An 18,066-nucleotide genomic window follows, 5' to 3' on the forward strand; every position below is an offset into this window, starting at 1 on the left:
TAAAATAACAAAATTTGTTTCATTCAATAAAATTATAGTTAATATGTAAAATTGTAAAATTTTTAATTTTATTAGGTTAAAAATAATTAAATTTAAATATTTAAAATTATATATAAAATTTTTAATAGTTTTATTTAATATTTAATTAAATCAGTTGAATTCAATTAAACTTCGATCAAACCATTAAATCAATAAATTAGTCGTCTTATTGGTTCATTGACCGATCCAATTCTCAACCTTGACTAAAGATTTAAACCCCAAAAAAATAAATATTTTTTTCCATTATTAACTTCGGTCAAATCTTGAACCCGAATATATATACCTATTGCAAGATAAGGAAATTTACCACTAAATCAAGGTCTCGCGTGTAGAAACAAACAAACTTATATAGTACCAATCAAAAGATATATTTTGTTGGATAAAATATAAATCATTATTTCTTTTATTGTTTATGATATTCTCAAACTAATAAATTAATAATTAATTTGTCGCAAATTTGAGTTCTATTTAAGAATTTATCGTTGGTCAATTAATTACTGTGTGTACGAGATAAAATTCAAATTCTCAATATTTATTTAAGCAAACTAGGAAATTAGCCATTCAAGTAAACTAAATTGGTTAAATATGGATCATTGTTAATAATTGTTTTTTTAAAGAATCAAGATGGGAGCTATATGAGAATTCAAACACACCCAAATTGAACATGATCTTATGGACCTATCACCTATATATATGCAGGCCCAATAAATAAAATACATGCCAGTCTAATGATAGATGGGCGTTGGCTCAGACCTTTGGCATTGGGATTACTAATACTCTTTAACACTTGAGCTACTGCCATTAATTGATCATTCAATGCATGGCCAATTAACATAGCAGAAGGCATTATGGAGGTTACAACTAATATAAATTAGAAATTAATTCCCAAAAGGTAATTATCTATTTTATTACAAAACTACCTCTAACCTTCTTTTAATTTGAACGTAAGAATGCTTATGCAAATAGGTTATTGAATCTTTAGCTTTCAAAGCAACCTAGTTAATATAGATGAATGAATGAAAAAGATGAAATACTGATATTAGATTGAAGGGTGTAAAAGTAACAAGACAGCTAGAGTTATACACTACTACTCTACTGCTATTTATGCACTAATTATTTTGGTTGGATATCAAAATTATCAGTTATTAATTAGTGTAAAATACATAATATTAAAATATAAAATATATATTAAAATGAATTAAATTATTTATATATTTATATATAAATATATAATAATTAATTTTAATGGTTAATTTTAATGTACAAATAATTTTTTTTATATACGCTAGAGTACACAAGGAATTCTATAGCCAAAAACTTATAACTGCCTATCAACTTTCCTTTTTATTTTTGGGTATTCTGCTATAGCAGTTAATAAAGACTTTGAGTCTTTATCCTTTACATCTCCTCAAACTTAGATTTGATCTTTAAACCACTCTATGCTTTTCTACTCAACTTTAATATTTACTAATAACCTACATATGCATTTTGATAATTAGCTCTCAAACATAAATTGAATAAAAATTATTTGAATAAAAAATTTTATACTTCTATCTATCTATCTATCTATCTATCTATCTATCTATCTAATTTTTTTATTATTATTTTTTTATTTATTTATTTATTATTATTATTATTATTATTATTATTATTATTATTATTATTATTATTATAAATTAAATTTGATTTTTTTTATATTAAATGATTGAATAATTATTAAGTAATCTATAAAATATATAACAGAGATATAAAAAAATTGGTGCATTTTTTTAAAATATCATTTATCACAAATAATTCATAAAAAACATGCGTCACTATTTTGAATACTCAAATAAAAAATTTATTGGTAAAAAAAATCAATTTACTATGTTGACTAATCTCACACTTATTATTATTACATGTATTTAACATTTAATATTAAAATTTAAATATGGATAATATACTAATATGAATAATAAAAGATTATTAAATATTTAATATTTTTATATTATTTAATTATATATACTTCGATATGTTTAACTAAAATTTTTTGTTATTTCTATATGTTATATGTTTGCTCCAATAAATTAAAATTTATAAATCAGTCACCCTAAATATTAGACAACAAGACAACTTTTTTTATTTTTTTTATTATCGCTATTAATTTTTTATAATTATATTTTTTATTATTTTATTTTATTTTAAAATTTTGTCTAGAAAAAAAATAAAAATAAATTTAACTTTTTATTATTTATTCTATTTTATATTTAATTTATTATTAAATAAAATATAAAAAAAATCATTTTGTATTTTTAGCCTTTTTATTATAATTTTAATGTCTTGGCTTATTTTCAAAATTAAATGCAGACTTTGTTAATTCTAACGATTAGGTGTTCTTAAGGAGTTATAAGGATCAGTAGAGTTGATATACAAATTTGGAATTAATGTAGGAGTGCATTATTTGAAACTCTAAATAGGATTTTGGTGAAATGGCCATGGATGGTGATCGATGAAATTTTTTTCCTTTGTATCTTTTTATAAAAAATCTTAGCAAGTGACATGATAATCAAATTGCGGACTTAACTACATGAAGAGTGATGTGGTCCTATAAGATATCATAAATCGAAAAGTACGGGAACTAATGTAAACATGTAATTAGTGTACAATGTATACAATAATGGTTAATATAAAAATAAACAGTATTTTTAAAATTAGAGTAAACATGACTAATTTTTATTTTTAACTCATATTAAGTCGAATAAACAGTCTATTATACATATTATATAAATACCCTATTAACTCTCTAACGGGATTCTAAATAAATAAGGGATACTAATATAAAGTTGATGAAACAAACATCATATAAGGAAAATCGGTTGTTCCATTGTAATTTATACAATAGTATATATTTCAACATAAGGTCATACCAATAATAATAAAAAATATTATTTATATATATTAAAATTAACTATTAAAATTAGTCATTATATATTTATATTTATGTATAAATATATATGTAATTTAATTTATTTTAATGTGTACTTTATATTTTTATATATATTTTATATTAGTAGTTAATTTTAATAATTAACTTTTTTATTTTAGTGTATATATACTTAATATAGTTAAATAATAATTTGTGATTTTAATATAAACTAAAAGCTTAAAATAAAATTTCACTTTTATTTTATTTCTCTATTTTTAATTTTTCATTCCTTTCTTATCATTTTTATAATTTGATTAGAAATATCCTATATCTAAAAATGTGTAATGATATGATAGCAAAGAATGCCAAAGTTCAAATTGATTCCTAAATTGTCATCTATAATAAGTTTGGTTCATATGTTCAGTTTTGGTCAATAAGTTTTATTTTGATCCTTTATTTTAAACGTTTTATTTTAAGCTAAAAAATTTTTAATTAAGTTTAAGGTTGTCCCACTATTAAATTAACATAAATAATTAATAAAATGATAAATAACATGAATATTAACAATATTATTAATTAAATTGTATTTTTTATTTTTTTATATTAAAAAAATATAATCAAAATCTTTTTCATAACTTTCTTAATTTATTTTTTTTCTTATTCAAAATTCTAAATTTTAACAATCAATCATAAACGCTCTAAAATTAAGTAAAAAAATATTTATATTAGTGATCATCGATGGGTCGTTGATTTCACTGATAATTGATATAACGAGAGAACAAAACATCAATTTAACAGACAACTAAGAGATCATTGTTACCATCCTGATTGATGATTAATTATTCAATTTACAATGAAAATACTGCCAACTTGTGGTAATTAATAACGGAACTATATTACTATATATATTTCGGTAAACTACATTCAATAAGAATTCTTAAGACATAACTTGAAGTGGAGATACTTGGACACGCATGATTATAAATATTAGACATTCATTAGAAATAACATTAAGCACAAGAGATTATTTTTGGGCCTGTAGATATTATGAGCCTTATCATCATCTAATAAAATGGAGTTGGAATTGCCTTGTGAAATGGTAATGGTGAGAGAAAGGGTTTTTTGAATTCATGATATTTAATTAATTAATATATAATTTCACTTTTCTTCTGTTTCAATAACTTAAGGACTATTCTGTGGAGGAAAATAAGGTTTTTTAGGGTATGGTTTAACAAATATTGGTTTTGGAATTGGCTTATATATGGGAACCGGCTTATAAATAGGTTTAACAATTGGAATTGGTTTTGGAATAGGTTTAAAAACCGGAATAGGCTTAACAATTGGAATTGGCTTTGGAACCGGCTTGAATACTGGAATAGGGACCGGCTTTTTCACTATTACGGGTTTTGGAATTGGTTTATAAATAGGAACTGGCTTATAAATAGGCTTTACGATTGGAATTGGTTTTGGAATAGGCTTATACACTGGAATAGGTTTCACAATTGGAATATGTTTCTTGAAGAGTGACTTATGATGATGGAAAAGGAATTTTTCTTCTTCATTATGAACTTCTGGGTTTGTCTTTGCCAATTCTTGCTCTCCAAGCTTTGCTTCATTCTCTGTAGAAATGAAAATGCCAAGCAGCATAAGTTATGCAAGTTTCATATGAGAATGAATAGATCTTAGTTAATACATATTTATGTCAGTAATTTCATCATAATAATATAAAAGAAAAATAGACACTTATTTTAAGATGAAAATTCAAGTGCAATTAACTTCATGTGAAGTTAATAGTTGAGAGTCGTTAAACGTCATCTAGCAGTTTTTAGCTATCAACTTCTTATAAAATTCACTGCATCTAAATTTTCACAAGATTTTAAAGATGATCAATAATTTTCAATGTTTTTTTATAAAACTCAATCATTATCAATATAACTCTTTCTTTATATATGGGACATAGCGATAAGAGGAAATTTAAAAAGGAATAGAGAAAAAGGTAAAAGAAATCAAAGCCAAGAAAGATAGCAATACACTAATTCGAGTAAAAAGTAGGAACCTACTTAGGTTAGGTAGTCTTTGAGGAAGAGAAAGAACTTTTTCTTTATTATTATTAGGGTCCTTTTGGCACTTGTTATAAACACCATAAAAAAAACTTTTAATGAAACTTATTAATAAAAAGATAAATATTTTATATTTTTGATACATTAAATATATCTAAAAAATTTATTATTGTCTTTTTAACTAGTGTTCTTAAAATATTTTTAACTAAATCCTTATTATTATTAGAGTTTAAAATTTTAATGCATTCACAATATAAAATATTTTACAGAGTCGTTCAATAATATTTGTTCTCTTGGATAACTATCTATATAATTAATATAAAAAATAGTTATTTTTACTGATATGACATTACATAGTTAAATGTACGTATAAAGTTATTTTACACTAACAGTATATTAAAATTTAATTATTATTATTACCATGCAATAGTTAACCATTTAACTTTATAAACTGTAGTTGTATTGTTCCTCCTCACTTGTTTTATTTGCATGCATTGAGAAACAGTACTAATGTGACAAGAATGAACAACAAACCTGAAACTTGAGATGTTGCTATAGCAGAATTAGCCAAACAGAAAGTGGCAAGAACCAACAAAGGAATCAAGAAGCGCATGAACGTTTTATGCATCATCATCATTACACCAATGATAGATGAAAGCTAAAAAGGGAAGTATCTAAAGACTTGTGTGATATGCTATTGGATCATAAGCCTATTGTTATTTATAGTACCAAGCTTATTATGAAATATATAATTAATAAATGTAGTTGCATAACAAGCAATGGCATTTTTGTAAATACAGTCATTTTGATTAGGTTTGGAATAGGGACCATTCTGAGTGGTTGGGAATGTGTTTAACATATTACAGGTCATTGCCCCCATTGCACCGTTTTTGTCGCTGTGTTTGGTTGATTCTGCATTCAATGAGCCTCACAAGTTAGGTAATTTTTTTTTATTTATTAATTTATTTTTTCCACTACTTTAATTTGGTGACAAATCACAAAACTATAATCAAAGATCATGTGCAAATAATATTATCCATGAAATAATAATCAAAGTCAGTCTAGTAGCTTTCCAGCAACAGATGGTTCAGGGGATAAATTTACTTATGAAAATTCCAAAAAAAAAAAATCCACTACTTTGCTAGATTTGTTCATTAATGAAAATATTTTGAACAATTTGATGAGTTTTGTTATTTTATCTGTAATTTTATTTGCATATTAGATTTTTTTAAAATTTTATTTCTATACTAAAAGTCGGATACTAAATTAATTATTTCATATTTGTGTATTATATTTTTTAAAATACATATTTTATTTTTATATTTTTTTATATAAATAACTAATTTAATAACTGATTTTTAAACTAGAATTTTGACTTTTTTTAAAGGAGGAGACAGAGATTTATACTAAGAGTATCTACTCTTGCTTTTAACAAATAGTAAATTAGGTGTTCTCTGTTCAAGCTTTTTGGATGAAAAATTAAAGGATGGCATCAATAATGCGAATGGTTTCAACCATAAACGCAAGTTCAAATCATTCATTATTATCTTCAGTACACTAACTTTACAAATTTGATGAAACATCATAGTTAGATCTTGAAATGAAAGATGAACTATTATTGCGGTACATATCATTTGTGGCAATAAAATGGGCTAAATAAATAAAGAACCTCAGCTTATATCTGGAATATTTAATTTACTTCATGCACTCTATTGGCTACTAAGAGCAAGAGTAGTAATAATGGCAATTGAATTCACATACTTTCTTCCAAAACTCAATCCTTTAATATTATCCTTCTCTCATTTAATAAGTTATTTTAGTATCCCAAATATTCTAATTTTAATTTTATCAAATAAAACTAATATTTAGAGTTAATTTTGTCAAAAATAAAAATTAAAATCCATTATATTAAATTTAAAATATTTTGAATATTAAAATGACTATTTACTTAAATAAATTATCATTTTGGTTTTTAAAAGACATATTTTTTTATAAAATGATTAAAAGATGATATTTTAGTTCTTTAGAGAAACCTCAATTTGACGAAATGTATTATTTTCTTTCGCAAGTGGCAAAGGGCTATTTTATTGATCCAATTTATTCTCGGAACATTTAGAAAATTATTTCGAAGTACATAAAATACTGAAAAAAAAATTTGGATTTTTTTTTTGAGTTTTCTTTCTAAATTTTTTTACCATTCATGTAAAACAAATCCCAAAAAAAACGCACTTGGCGTAAAATCGTTAAATTTGGAGGATGAAATGTCTTATCTTTCTAAATAAGTTTGCGAAAAAATTTGTTAAAAATTAAATTTCTTAGCTTATAACCAAAATGATAGTTTGTTCTCTTAAATAACCAATTATTTTGGATGAAGTATAATGGACTAGACTTTGTTATTAGAAATTTAATTAATCCGGTGTAAACATGTATATAAATAGTAATTTATCTACTCTTACATTTTTATATATAGATGTATAAGTTTAAATTAAAACTTTAGTTTTATATTTTATATAATACATATATTATATATTATAGAAAAAAATTTTAAATATACTAAAAATATTAGTATTTTAATAATTTTAGCCGTTGTTTCAATTAATTTATTATATATCTTATAATTTATAATCAAAATCAATAACTAAAATTATTAACACATTGGTATTATTGAAATACCTAAAATTCTTCTTATATAAATATAAATAATTTAATTGTAAAACATAATAAAATAATAACAAAAATTAGGGATATAAATTATTGAACCAGACCAAAAATTATTAAATCGAAATTTACAACAATCAATTTAAAAAAAATCGGTTTTTTTCTGTTAAAATCGATCGGTTCGATTAGATTTCAATTGACTTATAATAAAAATCAAATAAAATCGAACCAAAAAATACCATGCAGTGCTAATATTTTTAGGGTTTTACACTTTAACCTAACAACAAAATCTCTAACCCTAAGTGAGTGAAGTACTCACTCAAGCCGCAGCGCCTCCCTTCCTCTCTGAAACTCAGAATCTCCATACCTCCCTCCCTCCGTTCTCCTTTATAGAGCCTCATTCCCTTCCCTTCTTTTTCATATGCGGCGCTCTTTTCCTCTATCCTTCTCACGCATTCTGCAGTAGTGACAGTACGTTCCTCGTCGCGCCATCTCGCGAGTCCCAATTATGACAATAATATTCTCCATTGCTAAGAAGCCTTTGCCGTCACCAAGCACTTCTCCGTCGCTAAGAAGCCTTTGCCGTCACCAAGCATCCCTCTCCGTCACCCAGAATCCGTGCCATTTCTAATCACTCGAGAACCATGCACTGTCATAAAGCCCTCTTTTGCAACTCAATAATGTCTCTTTGAGAGTTAGTATATTCACCAATTTTTAGAATGAAATTTGTTGTTGTTGCTGGGGTTCTAAATTTCACTTGTTCTAGTTGTTGCTGATTTGTCGGTCCTAAATTTTAATTAGAATAAAATTTGATATTGTTGCTGGTTCTAAACTTCACTTGAGTTAAATTTATTGTTGCTGTTGTTGATTTGCTAATCCTAAATTTTAATTAGAATGAAATTTGATATTGTTGCTGGTTCTAAATTTCACCTGAGTTAAATTTGTTATTGTTGCTGGTTTTGATCTTTACTTGAGTTAAATTTGTTGCTATTGTTTGATAACAAATTTTTTAGATAATAATTTGATGCATGTTGTTGTTCATTTGTTATGTTTATTTGTATGTAGCCAGCAAGCAATGAACAGCCTTGAAGTAATGAATCTGGTATAGATTTAGATTAATTATGGTGGCCAGTTTTGTTATTATTTAGTTCTAAAGTGTGTTTGTTGATTTGTAGTTTGGTTTTAAGATGGTGTTTTATGTTTGTTAGACATTTCGATGTGTTTGTTTTATGTTTAGTTATTGAGATAAATTGAAGTTGTATTAAATTTAGATGTGATGTATTCTTGTTATTTTAAGTTTATTAATTATTTTGAATCTTATTTTATTCTGATTAATGACTTGTTTAGTTAAGATTTAAAAATCGAAAAACTGACCGAATCAAATTGCTTATCGCTTTTGATTTGGTTCAGTTTAGTTGGTATAAAAATAGCAAATCAATTAGTTGGTGTTAAAAGAAAACTGATCAGGTTGGTTCGGTTGGCTTTTGATTCAAAATCGAACCAAACCGAATGAATAACACTCTTAACAAAAATGTTATTCGTATATTAAAATTAATTACTAAAATTAGTCACAAATATATTTATATATAAATACATGTATAACTTAACTTATTTTCAATATATATTTATATTTTAACATGTATTTTATATTAGTAACTAACTTTAGTTATTAATTTTAGTGTATCCGTAACATAATGGAATAATAATTATTCCCTGCATGGCAGGTCAGTTGTATAATAAATATAAATTGATGGGTCTGCATCCAGGAAATAATTCAATTGGAGTTCAATTTTGTGGATGATTGGCTTAGATTCTTGGATGAGTGGTCCATCCCTTCATTCCCTGGCAACTCAAGTGACCCAATCTCCAAGGCCTCATCACGGCCTTCAACCTAGTTACTTTCTCTTATGTCCAAGCTTTATAGACATAACTTTAATATTATTAAAAAGTAAAAAATAATCGAAAAATAAACATGCATAGGTTATAAAAACAAATAGAACTTTAGTATTATTAAAAAATAAAAAATAGAAATTCAATTTTCAGAAAAATAAATATATAAGATTTCTAACAATAAACACAAATAAAATAATTTTATAAGTCATGCATGCCTAGTTTAATGATTCTAAGAATCAGATCAAACTTTTAAATTTTTTAATATCTAACTCTACTGATTTAGTTTTTAAAACCTTGTCTATTTCTATTTATAATGAATGTTTATTTTTCTTTCTATGTAAAATATGCTTAGGAGTGAAGTTGATATAAGGTGTATACTAAAAATATATATATGTTTATCATATATAACAGCACTTGCATTGTATCCAATATACTGTAGAAAATATAACATATTTCATATCATAAGAAGACATTAAAATTAAATACAAAAAAAAAATTAGCTGAGTAAATCGAATAAATAGTCTCTAATTATTTCAATATTTATTATTAATTCTTTTGAAATACAAAGACAATACGCGTGCAGTCGCGCGCACACACATATATAAAAAAATTTAAATGTCCTTAAAATATCGATATTTCAGTAATTTTGACCGTTGATTTTAATTAATATATATTATATATTTTTTATAATTAAAATCAATAGTTAAAATTATTAAAATACCAATATATTTGATACTGTTCAAATTCTTTCTCATAATATATATATATATATATATATATATATATATATATATATATATATATTCTAGTCCATCAAATGATCCAAATTGACGCCTTCAACAACATGAGAATTGGTGGATGTTAAATAGGTGTATGAAATTAAACTCCATTGGGACCTTTCCCTAGCAAAGTCATCAAGAAGACTCTGTAGTCACCGGAGGTATCACCAATAACGTCATCATCAAGGCTAGATTTGTAAATTTCTGCATATTCGAATCGGATTTTCAATAAGTCAATTTCAGCTCTAGTTACAATAGCTCTATTGAGAGAATCTTCATCGGTTCCAAGTCCAAGAATAGAATCTCTCACAACCTGTTCATGGATAATTCCTCAAAATGAGACTATAAAAAGTAACTATTATAGTTGCCATGCAAAATGTTGATGCAGCTTGAAAGAAATTAATCCTCATAGATTTCACTTCTATAAAAATTAGCCAACTATTCAATAATTCGTATAAAATATATATTAAAAATAAGAAACAATATATATATGATAGCTGATTTAATTGCTAATTTTTAGCTCCAAATGAAAAAGTAATATCTATAAACAAACCGAAATGAATAGCTCATCTATCTCTCCACAAAATTTAGTGAGAAGAAAAGTAAATTACCTTGGCAAAATGTTTCTCAGGGCAGTCTATGCAACAAACTACGACATTTAAGAGAGATTCCAAATCACCCTTACCACAATTCTTTATGTCCTGTAAAAATAAAAATAGCAGAATTCAAATGGTGATGAATACGAAAGCGAGACATAGATAAACTTTTGGTTAACATATAACGAAGATCATTTACACCAAAATTCACCTAAATCGAATTTTAAATAAGCATTTAATCAAATACCTTTTGTTTATGTAAATTTTGAAAAAAAAAATATTCCGTTGATTTTTAAGTATATAAAAAATATAACAAATAATTTTAAATTGACATAAAAGTTTTTAGATATGATCTATAACATGTAAACTAATACATCAGTTAATTTTTTTTTAAAATAATCATATGAATAAAAGTTATTCAGCAGTGTAACATTTACTTAAATTGATACCAATCTCATTTAATTCTAACTTTAGTTTCTAAAAATTTCAGTCTTTTGTGTCCTTACTTTTTTGAGGTACTGAAATATTAAAATTTTGAAGACAGCAACTGAAATTTTAGTACGAGTCTCTAGACCAACAAACATAATACTAAATTTCAATCTTTTAATCTCTGTCCTATTACTTCAAAGCAAACGCTAACTTAGAGATAGAAGATAACCTGATCCAATGTATTCCCATAGAGGTTCTTGTAACATGCAAAAGTTTGTCTGAGCTGGAAGACATTCCTGGTGCTAAGTATCCAAACGATGTGATCATCATCCAATTTCTTTTTCTTTATTGCTTCATGCAGTTTTGATGCCTCTGCCTTGCCAACTTCCAAATTTGCAATTACTTTATCATACCTATAAGACCTCACTAGCCCCACTAAAATCTGCATAAATATCGATGGAATTGATACGAAAGCCAAATCATGAATCCAAACAATGTAAGGTTAGTTTGGCAATATATATGGTTGGAAGAATCAGTGAATGTTAAATAGTTTCCAACAACTTATTCTGTGATACAGTTTATTTCAAAAGATTTGCATTTGTGTTACTATCCAACATTATTGACCCTATTCTTCATACATAATATGCTAACAGCAAAAAAGAAATTTAAAAAATATTGACCTTTTTAATCATATTACTAAGAAATTTAAGTGTTGTCCTAGGGATGGCAATGTTTCCCATTGCGTCAAGTTCTACACCGAAAAATAATGCCCGTAGGAGTAGAGATAGGAAACAAAATTTTCCCAATACATGTTCGAGTACCCGAGCGAAAATCTTCGCTTCATTCCTAATATGTGTTTTAAATATTTGTGATAAAAAAAATTAAATATTATTTAAAAGTTATTACTTTATATGTTTAGAATATTTAATTTAATTTAATATATTTTAATTTTATTTATTTAATTATTAAATTAGACAAGTTTAGGATTTTTTTATTTTAGGCTAATAAAAGATAATAAATACCTCATAAATTATTGTAGTCGTCAACTCGTCATTGAATGATTAGATATTTGAAAACATCTTTTTAGTTTCGTGATAAAACTATAGTGTGGACAAGTGAGATTGCGTGACTACCTCTCTTGTTACATCAAACAACTAGGTAAAAAGTTGAGTGAGTCCTTTCGATTCAATTCCCTAACTATGGTGTAGACAAGTTAAGTTGAAGAGTCCGATCCTTTTCTTATCATATCAAGAAATTTGATAAAAAGTTGAGTGATTCTTTTTGTATTCAATTTCAACTTATCATTTTTGTTTTAATTTATCTTTTTATTTGGTTTTACTCATTGTATTTTTGTTTTTTCTTTATTTCCTTATCATTTGAGGTTATAAATAACGAAAATTTTAGGTACATGACATAAAACTCAATTTAGTAACTAAATAAACAAGATCAAAATACATCAAACTAAATTAAACATTTTAAAAGTATAAACTAATAAATTTTAAATAATACTTGATTTCTTCAAATCACGAACATTTGAAGACTAAGATCGAAATTTAGTATTGTGTTTGGTGATCAGAGGCTGGAACTAAAATGTCAGTCTTGCGACACAAAATTTCAGTCCTTTTAGGACATCTAGAAAGTGGAGACATAGAGAACTAAAATTTTTGTAGACAAAAATTAAAACTTTAATAACATTTCTTTTAAAAAATACTTTCATTTATTTTTTCAAATTCTAAATCTACACCTCAATTTTTATATTTATCTTAAAAGAATGCTAGAAAATTATCAAAATTTATTGTTTTTAACTATCAATTAGCTATTAATGTTTAAAAGTATGGACTAAAGATATGTTATTGAATGAATAGACTAAAAAAATTGAATTGATAACTAAAAGTGATCACCAAAAATAATAAATTTTGATAATTTTTAAACATTTTTCTTTATCTTAAACTAAACATAATATTCAGATATAACTCCGTCAAATATATTTTATCTTAAATATAATATAAAAATTTAATTTAATTTTTGTTTTTCAATATTTATTTTTCAGTTTCAATTTCTCTTTTGAATACAGTCTAAAATTTTTAAAAAACATAATATGTCTAAATTATTTTTTTTTTATGAGTGTCTAAATTGTATTTAAATATAATGCGTATGTTGTATAAGTGTATTGCTGTTTTTTTTGGATATTACAATAAAGATTTTATAATTGTCTTTATATAAAAATATTTTTTTTTATTATTAGATGATAAATTATATAGTTAAATTTTAATATTTATAAAATTATTGTTTTTATTTAAAATATAACTAAATAAATAAATTACATTTTTAAACAAAATATTTTTATAAAAAAATATTTTTATCATTTTTTTTATTAAAAGTTTCATCCCTAAAAGTTTCGGTGAAAACTATGTAAAGAAGGAGAATAAGAATAAGAATGAGACACAATTTCTCTATGGCAGTATCTGAGAAGAGTTTGGGGCTCGAGGACAGAAAGCATAGTCACCCTGCCTCCGCCCAATGGACATTTCTATGTTCATGAGTAAAATATTAAAATAGTCCATAAAATTAATGACGTGTACTAAAATAATTTCCAAAATTTATAGTTACACAAAAAAAAAATATATATATATATATATTGAGATTGATTAATGTAATTTAAATTAGTCCCTAACCTATTTATGGTTAATGACATGCATACTAAATTATTAATAGGAAAAATATGAGAAGTTAATGAAATATTTATATAATGTGTATAATGGAAGTTTATGGAGTATTAGAGATATAATTATTAGTATTACAGCTGAAGCTTTTGGAATGAATGGTATTATGACATAGTATTAAAGTGCTAGATCTAAAAAGTCAAGAGTTCAATCTTTGGTAAACCCAAAAATTAAACTAATTTTTTGAATACAAATAATTCATTGTCTCCCTAACGGAATCCTTGCTAATATGCTCTAAGAGTGTGGATGTTATATCATAATTTGATTATATATAATAAAGACGTGATTTATTGACATAGATAATAATGTCATATTTTATAATATTATTATATATGTGTCATTTTGCTATCATGTGCCATATTATAATTTGTCTACATGTATTTTATAGGAACTATGAAATCTTATTTAAACTTAATTTTTGTATCTTATTAAAAATAATTAAGTAATAAAATAACATTTTAATCAATTATATAATTATTTTATTGAAATAACATACTTATATATTATAAAATTTATTAATATTAAACTATTGTAAAAAAAATTATATGATCAAAATTATATCTTAAAAATATTTATTTATCTTTAAACATGAGAAAAAAATAAAAAATATTAGTAAATTAAAAAATTATAGAAAATTTTAAGTTTATAAAACAAAAAAATGAAAAATAAATTTATTTATGTACTAATTTAACATAATGTTAGGGAGAAAAAAAACTATTTGTACAATAGGCTATTAAGTTATAAAATAAACATTCCTATACTATCTAGAATGGATTGAACTCTTAACCTTTCAGATCTAGTGTTTTAATATCATATCATGATACCACTCATTCCAAAAGTTTCAACTGATGAAAAAAAGTAACACTATTGATTATATCTCTAATACTCCATAAATCTCTATTGTACACATTATACAAATATTCTATTAGTTTCTCGTATTTTTTCTAAAATAAATTATGACTTTTTTGGTTACTAAACATTTTCATAATTTAATCTACGATACAGGAATTAAAATGATAATTTAGTATAAAATCAAAGACTAATTTAATTCATCTGTAAGAATGACATGACAAAAAATAGGTGAACAAATCAAATTATGTTACGTGGTATCAAAAGAACAAATAAACAAATAATACGAAAATATAGGTCATTATTGCTTATATTAAAATACTACATATTATTCATATTATTTATGTTACACATCTAAATTTTTTATTAATCAAATCCAATCAAAAAATTATTTTAAAAGACTATTAAAAAGATTTAATTATTAAAAAAGATTTTTAATACTAAAATTATTAAGAAGTACTACATTTGTTTATAATATTTAAGAAGATAAATTAAATTTTTTTATAAAAAAATAAATATATCTTTAATTATTTTTTATTTATTTTTTAAAATTTTTATGTTGATAAATTTTATTTCTCTTAAAATTTTAGTAATTTTATTAATTAATTATTTTATTTATTTATTTATTTATTTTTATAATCTTCATCTAACGAAAAAAAGTCAAAAAATAATAAAAATAAAAATAAAAATAAATAAATAATAAAAATTACCAAAATTTTAGAAAAAATAAAAATTGTTAATATAAAGTTTATAACAAAATAAATAAATAATAGTTAAGAATTAATATTTTAATAATTAAATCTCCTTAACAATTTTTTAGAATAATTTTTTTAAAATTAATTAACTAATTAATTCCAAGTGAATATTCATTCATACATATCTATATAACGTTGAGAATCAAACAGTATATATTAAAGATTATAAAAAATAAATAAAAAATAATTAAAGATATATTTATCTTTTTATAAAAAAATTTGGTTCTTCTTTTTAAATATTATAAAAAAATTTAATCTTTTTAATAATTTTGATATTAAAATTTTTTTTTAATAATTAAATCTTTCTAACGATTTTTAGAATAATTTTTTTTCCTAATTTAATATAACAAAAATCAATTATACCTAACATTATTTTAAATTTTATAATTTAATTTAATTGAATTTAGTTGATAAACAAACTTAAATATGTAGCATTAGTGTCCACTTATTCACACACCATCTCTCCATTACAAACCATGGTAGGGCACCTGACACTAATAGTTTAGTCAACATGGTGTTAACGGGCCAGAGGCTAACCAAAGTGATGACTCATTTGAAGAATGTTTTTCTCTGCAATTGTATTTTGGGGCTTTACTCCTATGTTCTGTTTTTTAATTTATGTTACCTTTTGGAGCGGTGGAGAAACAGAGGCATGGATGTCTTCCTCAAGCGAGCAATCAAAGAGAGAGCAGTAAGCCTGCCTGACTGCCATCAGATGGTTAGGCGTTGATGCGCAGCTTATTTCCACCAAAACTTGTAATTCTTTAATCCCCTTCCACCTCGCTTTCATCGCTTTTCTCGCCACTTTTGCGTCCCTTTCAGCAGGGTCTTCACTCCACATAATCACAGCATTCTGTTATGTTGCACAATGAATTAATATAATAATAATAAACAATGTAATCAAATAGCAAGTAAACCTCTGCATACTCTAAAATCACCCGACAGTTCAGAATGAAGACGATCAATGAGTGATTCATTGTAAAGTTTTTCATAAGTTTCTCTGATTTCTTTTATTTGCCTCCAGTTCCTGTGCCCCAAAACCAGGATTATCGCTTTCTCATTTGTTCCCAATCCTGCCTCCATTTTCAACCATTCAATCAATACTAAAAAATTATACAACATTTTTTTAATGTTTTGTAAAAAAGTAAAGAAAAATTAAGAAAACCCAATTCATCATTAATATATGATGACCTTGGAAAGCTTTTCTGAGTCGTTGACTGTCCTCAGTTGGAGAAGGAACAACCTCTGGCACTTTCAACGAACCCATTTTTTCTTTTATTGCTCTCTTCTTCAGAGACACCGAAACCGCAGAGAAAGAAACTGTTTCAGCTGCGTTTTCTTGTTAACTTGTAATCCTGTCTGTCTATTACCAAGGAATTAGCTTGGTTAACCAATTTACGATTTTACTATTTTGCCCCTGCTTTTGAATTCGGCAACGATTTTCATTATTTTTAGCAGAAGCCCTTCGTTTTTTGTGTTATTCTAGGCTGCGCGCATTCGTTTTAATGAATTCATGGAAAGCTCAGAAAATTTGAAATATTTATGTTTTCACCCCATTTTTTTATATTTTTTTTTGTGTTTGTTTCAATAATAAATTTATACGTACTAATATAATAAAAATATAGACAAATTAAAATATCACACGTAAAATATAATTTCCATGTCATCATTTAATTTTCTTTTTAAATATATACAATATCATTATTTTTACTAAAACATTTTTATAATTTAATAAAAACAAAAAATATTTTTTTATATAATTATAAAAAAAACTTAAATATCCTTCTTTTTATATTAGACATAAACTATTTTTAAATTAATTAAAATTTAAAATTCAATTAACTCTAATTTATATACAAAAATAATTTAGACTAATGATAAATTTCTAGAGCTTTCTACGTTATTACGTTTAATAAATATTGGTATATATTTCTATACTACTTCAATATATTATGTTTTAAATATTTTTCATTATATTATGTTTTAAATATTTTTCTTAAACTACTATTAGTAATGTAAACAACTGTAGTGATTCTAACCAATCGTATAACTTTTAATTATATATTCAAACTGCAAAAAAGAGTCATTGTTATTAATAGTAGATATTATGAAAATAGTAATATTAAAAAAATAATAACTCGAAATTATTTAATTTAATTTAACATTCATTTATAATTTTATATTTATAATATTTATAATGATATACACTAACTACATCTAATATTACAGAACTATTCTAATAATAATAATAATAATAATAATAATAATAATAATAATAATAATAATTAAAGAGTACAAAATAAAATAAGTAATAACCAAGAAATATAAGATAAAATAATTTTAAACTATTTAAGTAATTTTTTATTCTCTTTCAAATACT

At 24.1% G+C, this 18,066-nt stretch overlaps 2 protein-coding genes across 2 annotated transcripts; both read right to left on the minus strand.

Moving 5' to 3' along the window:
• Nucleotides 1-3,734: 3,734 nt before the first annotated feature.
• On the minus strand, nt 3,735-5,730 carry LOC130946369 (proline-rich protein 2-like). The gene is made up of 2 exons (XM_057875094.1): nt 5,539-5,730; nt 3,735-4,563 (listed from the first exon to the last, which is right to left on the minus strand). Exons 1-2 carry the CDS (start codon nt 5,639-5,641, stop codon nt 4,127-4,129), a joined length of 540 nt encoding a protein of 179 aa, XP_057731077.1. The 5' UTR covers nt 5,642-5,730; the 3' UTR covers nt 3,735-4,126.
• A 4,642-nt stretch (nt 5,731-10,372) lies between these two features.
• LOC130946729 (annexin D3-like) lies at nt 10,373-17,009 on the minus strand. The gene is made up of 6 exons (XM_057875570.1): nt 16,878-17,009; nt 16,614-16,759; nt 16,312-16,539; nt 11,589-11,801; nt 10,946-11,035; nt 10,373-10,647 (listed from the first exon to the last, which is right to left on the minus strand). Exons 1-6 carry the CDS (start codon nt 16,951-16,953, stop codon nt 10,435-10,437), a joined length of 966 nt encoding a protein of 321 aa, XP_057731553.1. The 5' UTR covers nt 16,954-17,009; the 3' UTR covers nt 10,373-10,434.
• Nucleotides 17,010-18,066: the final 1,057 nt, after the last annotated feature.

Source organism: Arachis stenosperma, chromosome 8 (genome assembly GCF_014773155.1).
Source record: "Arachis stenosperma cultivar V10309 chromosome 8, arast.V10309.gnm1.PFL2, whole genome shotgun sequence".
In the NCBI taxonomy this organism is placed as follows: Eukaryota; Viridiplantae; Streptophyta; class Magnoliopsida; order Fabales; family Fabaceae; genus Arachis; species Arachis stenosperma.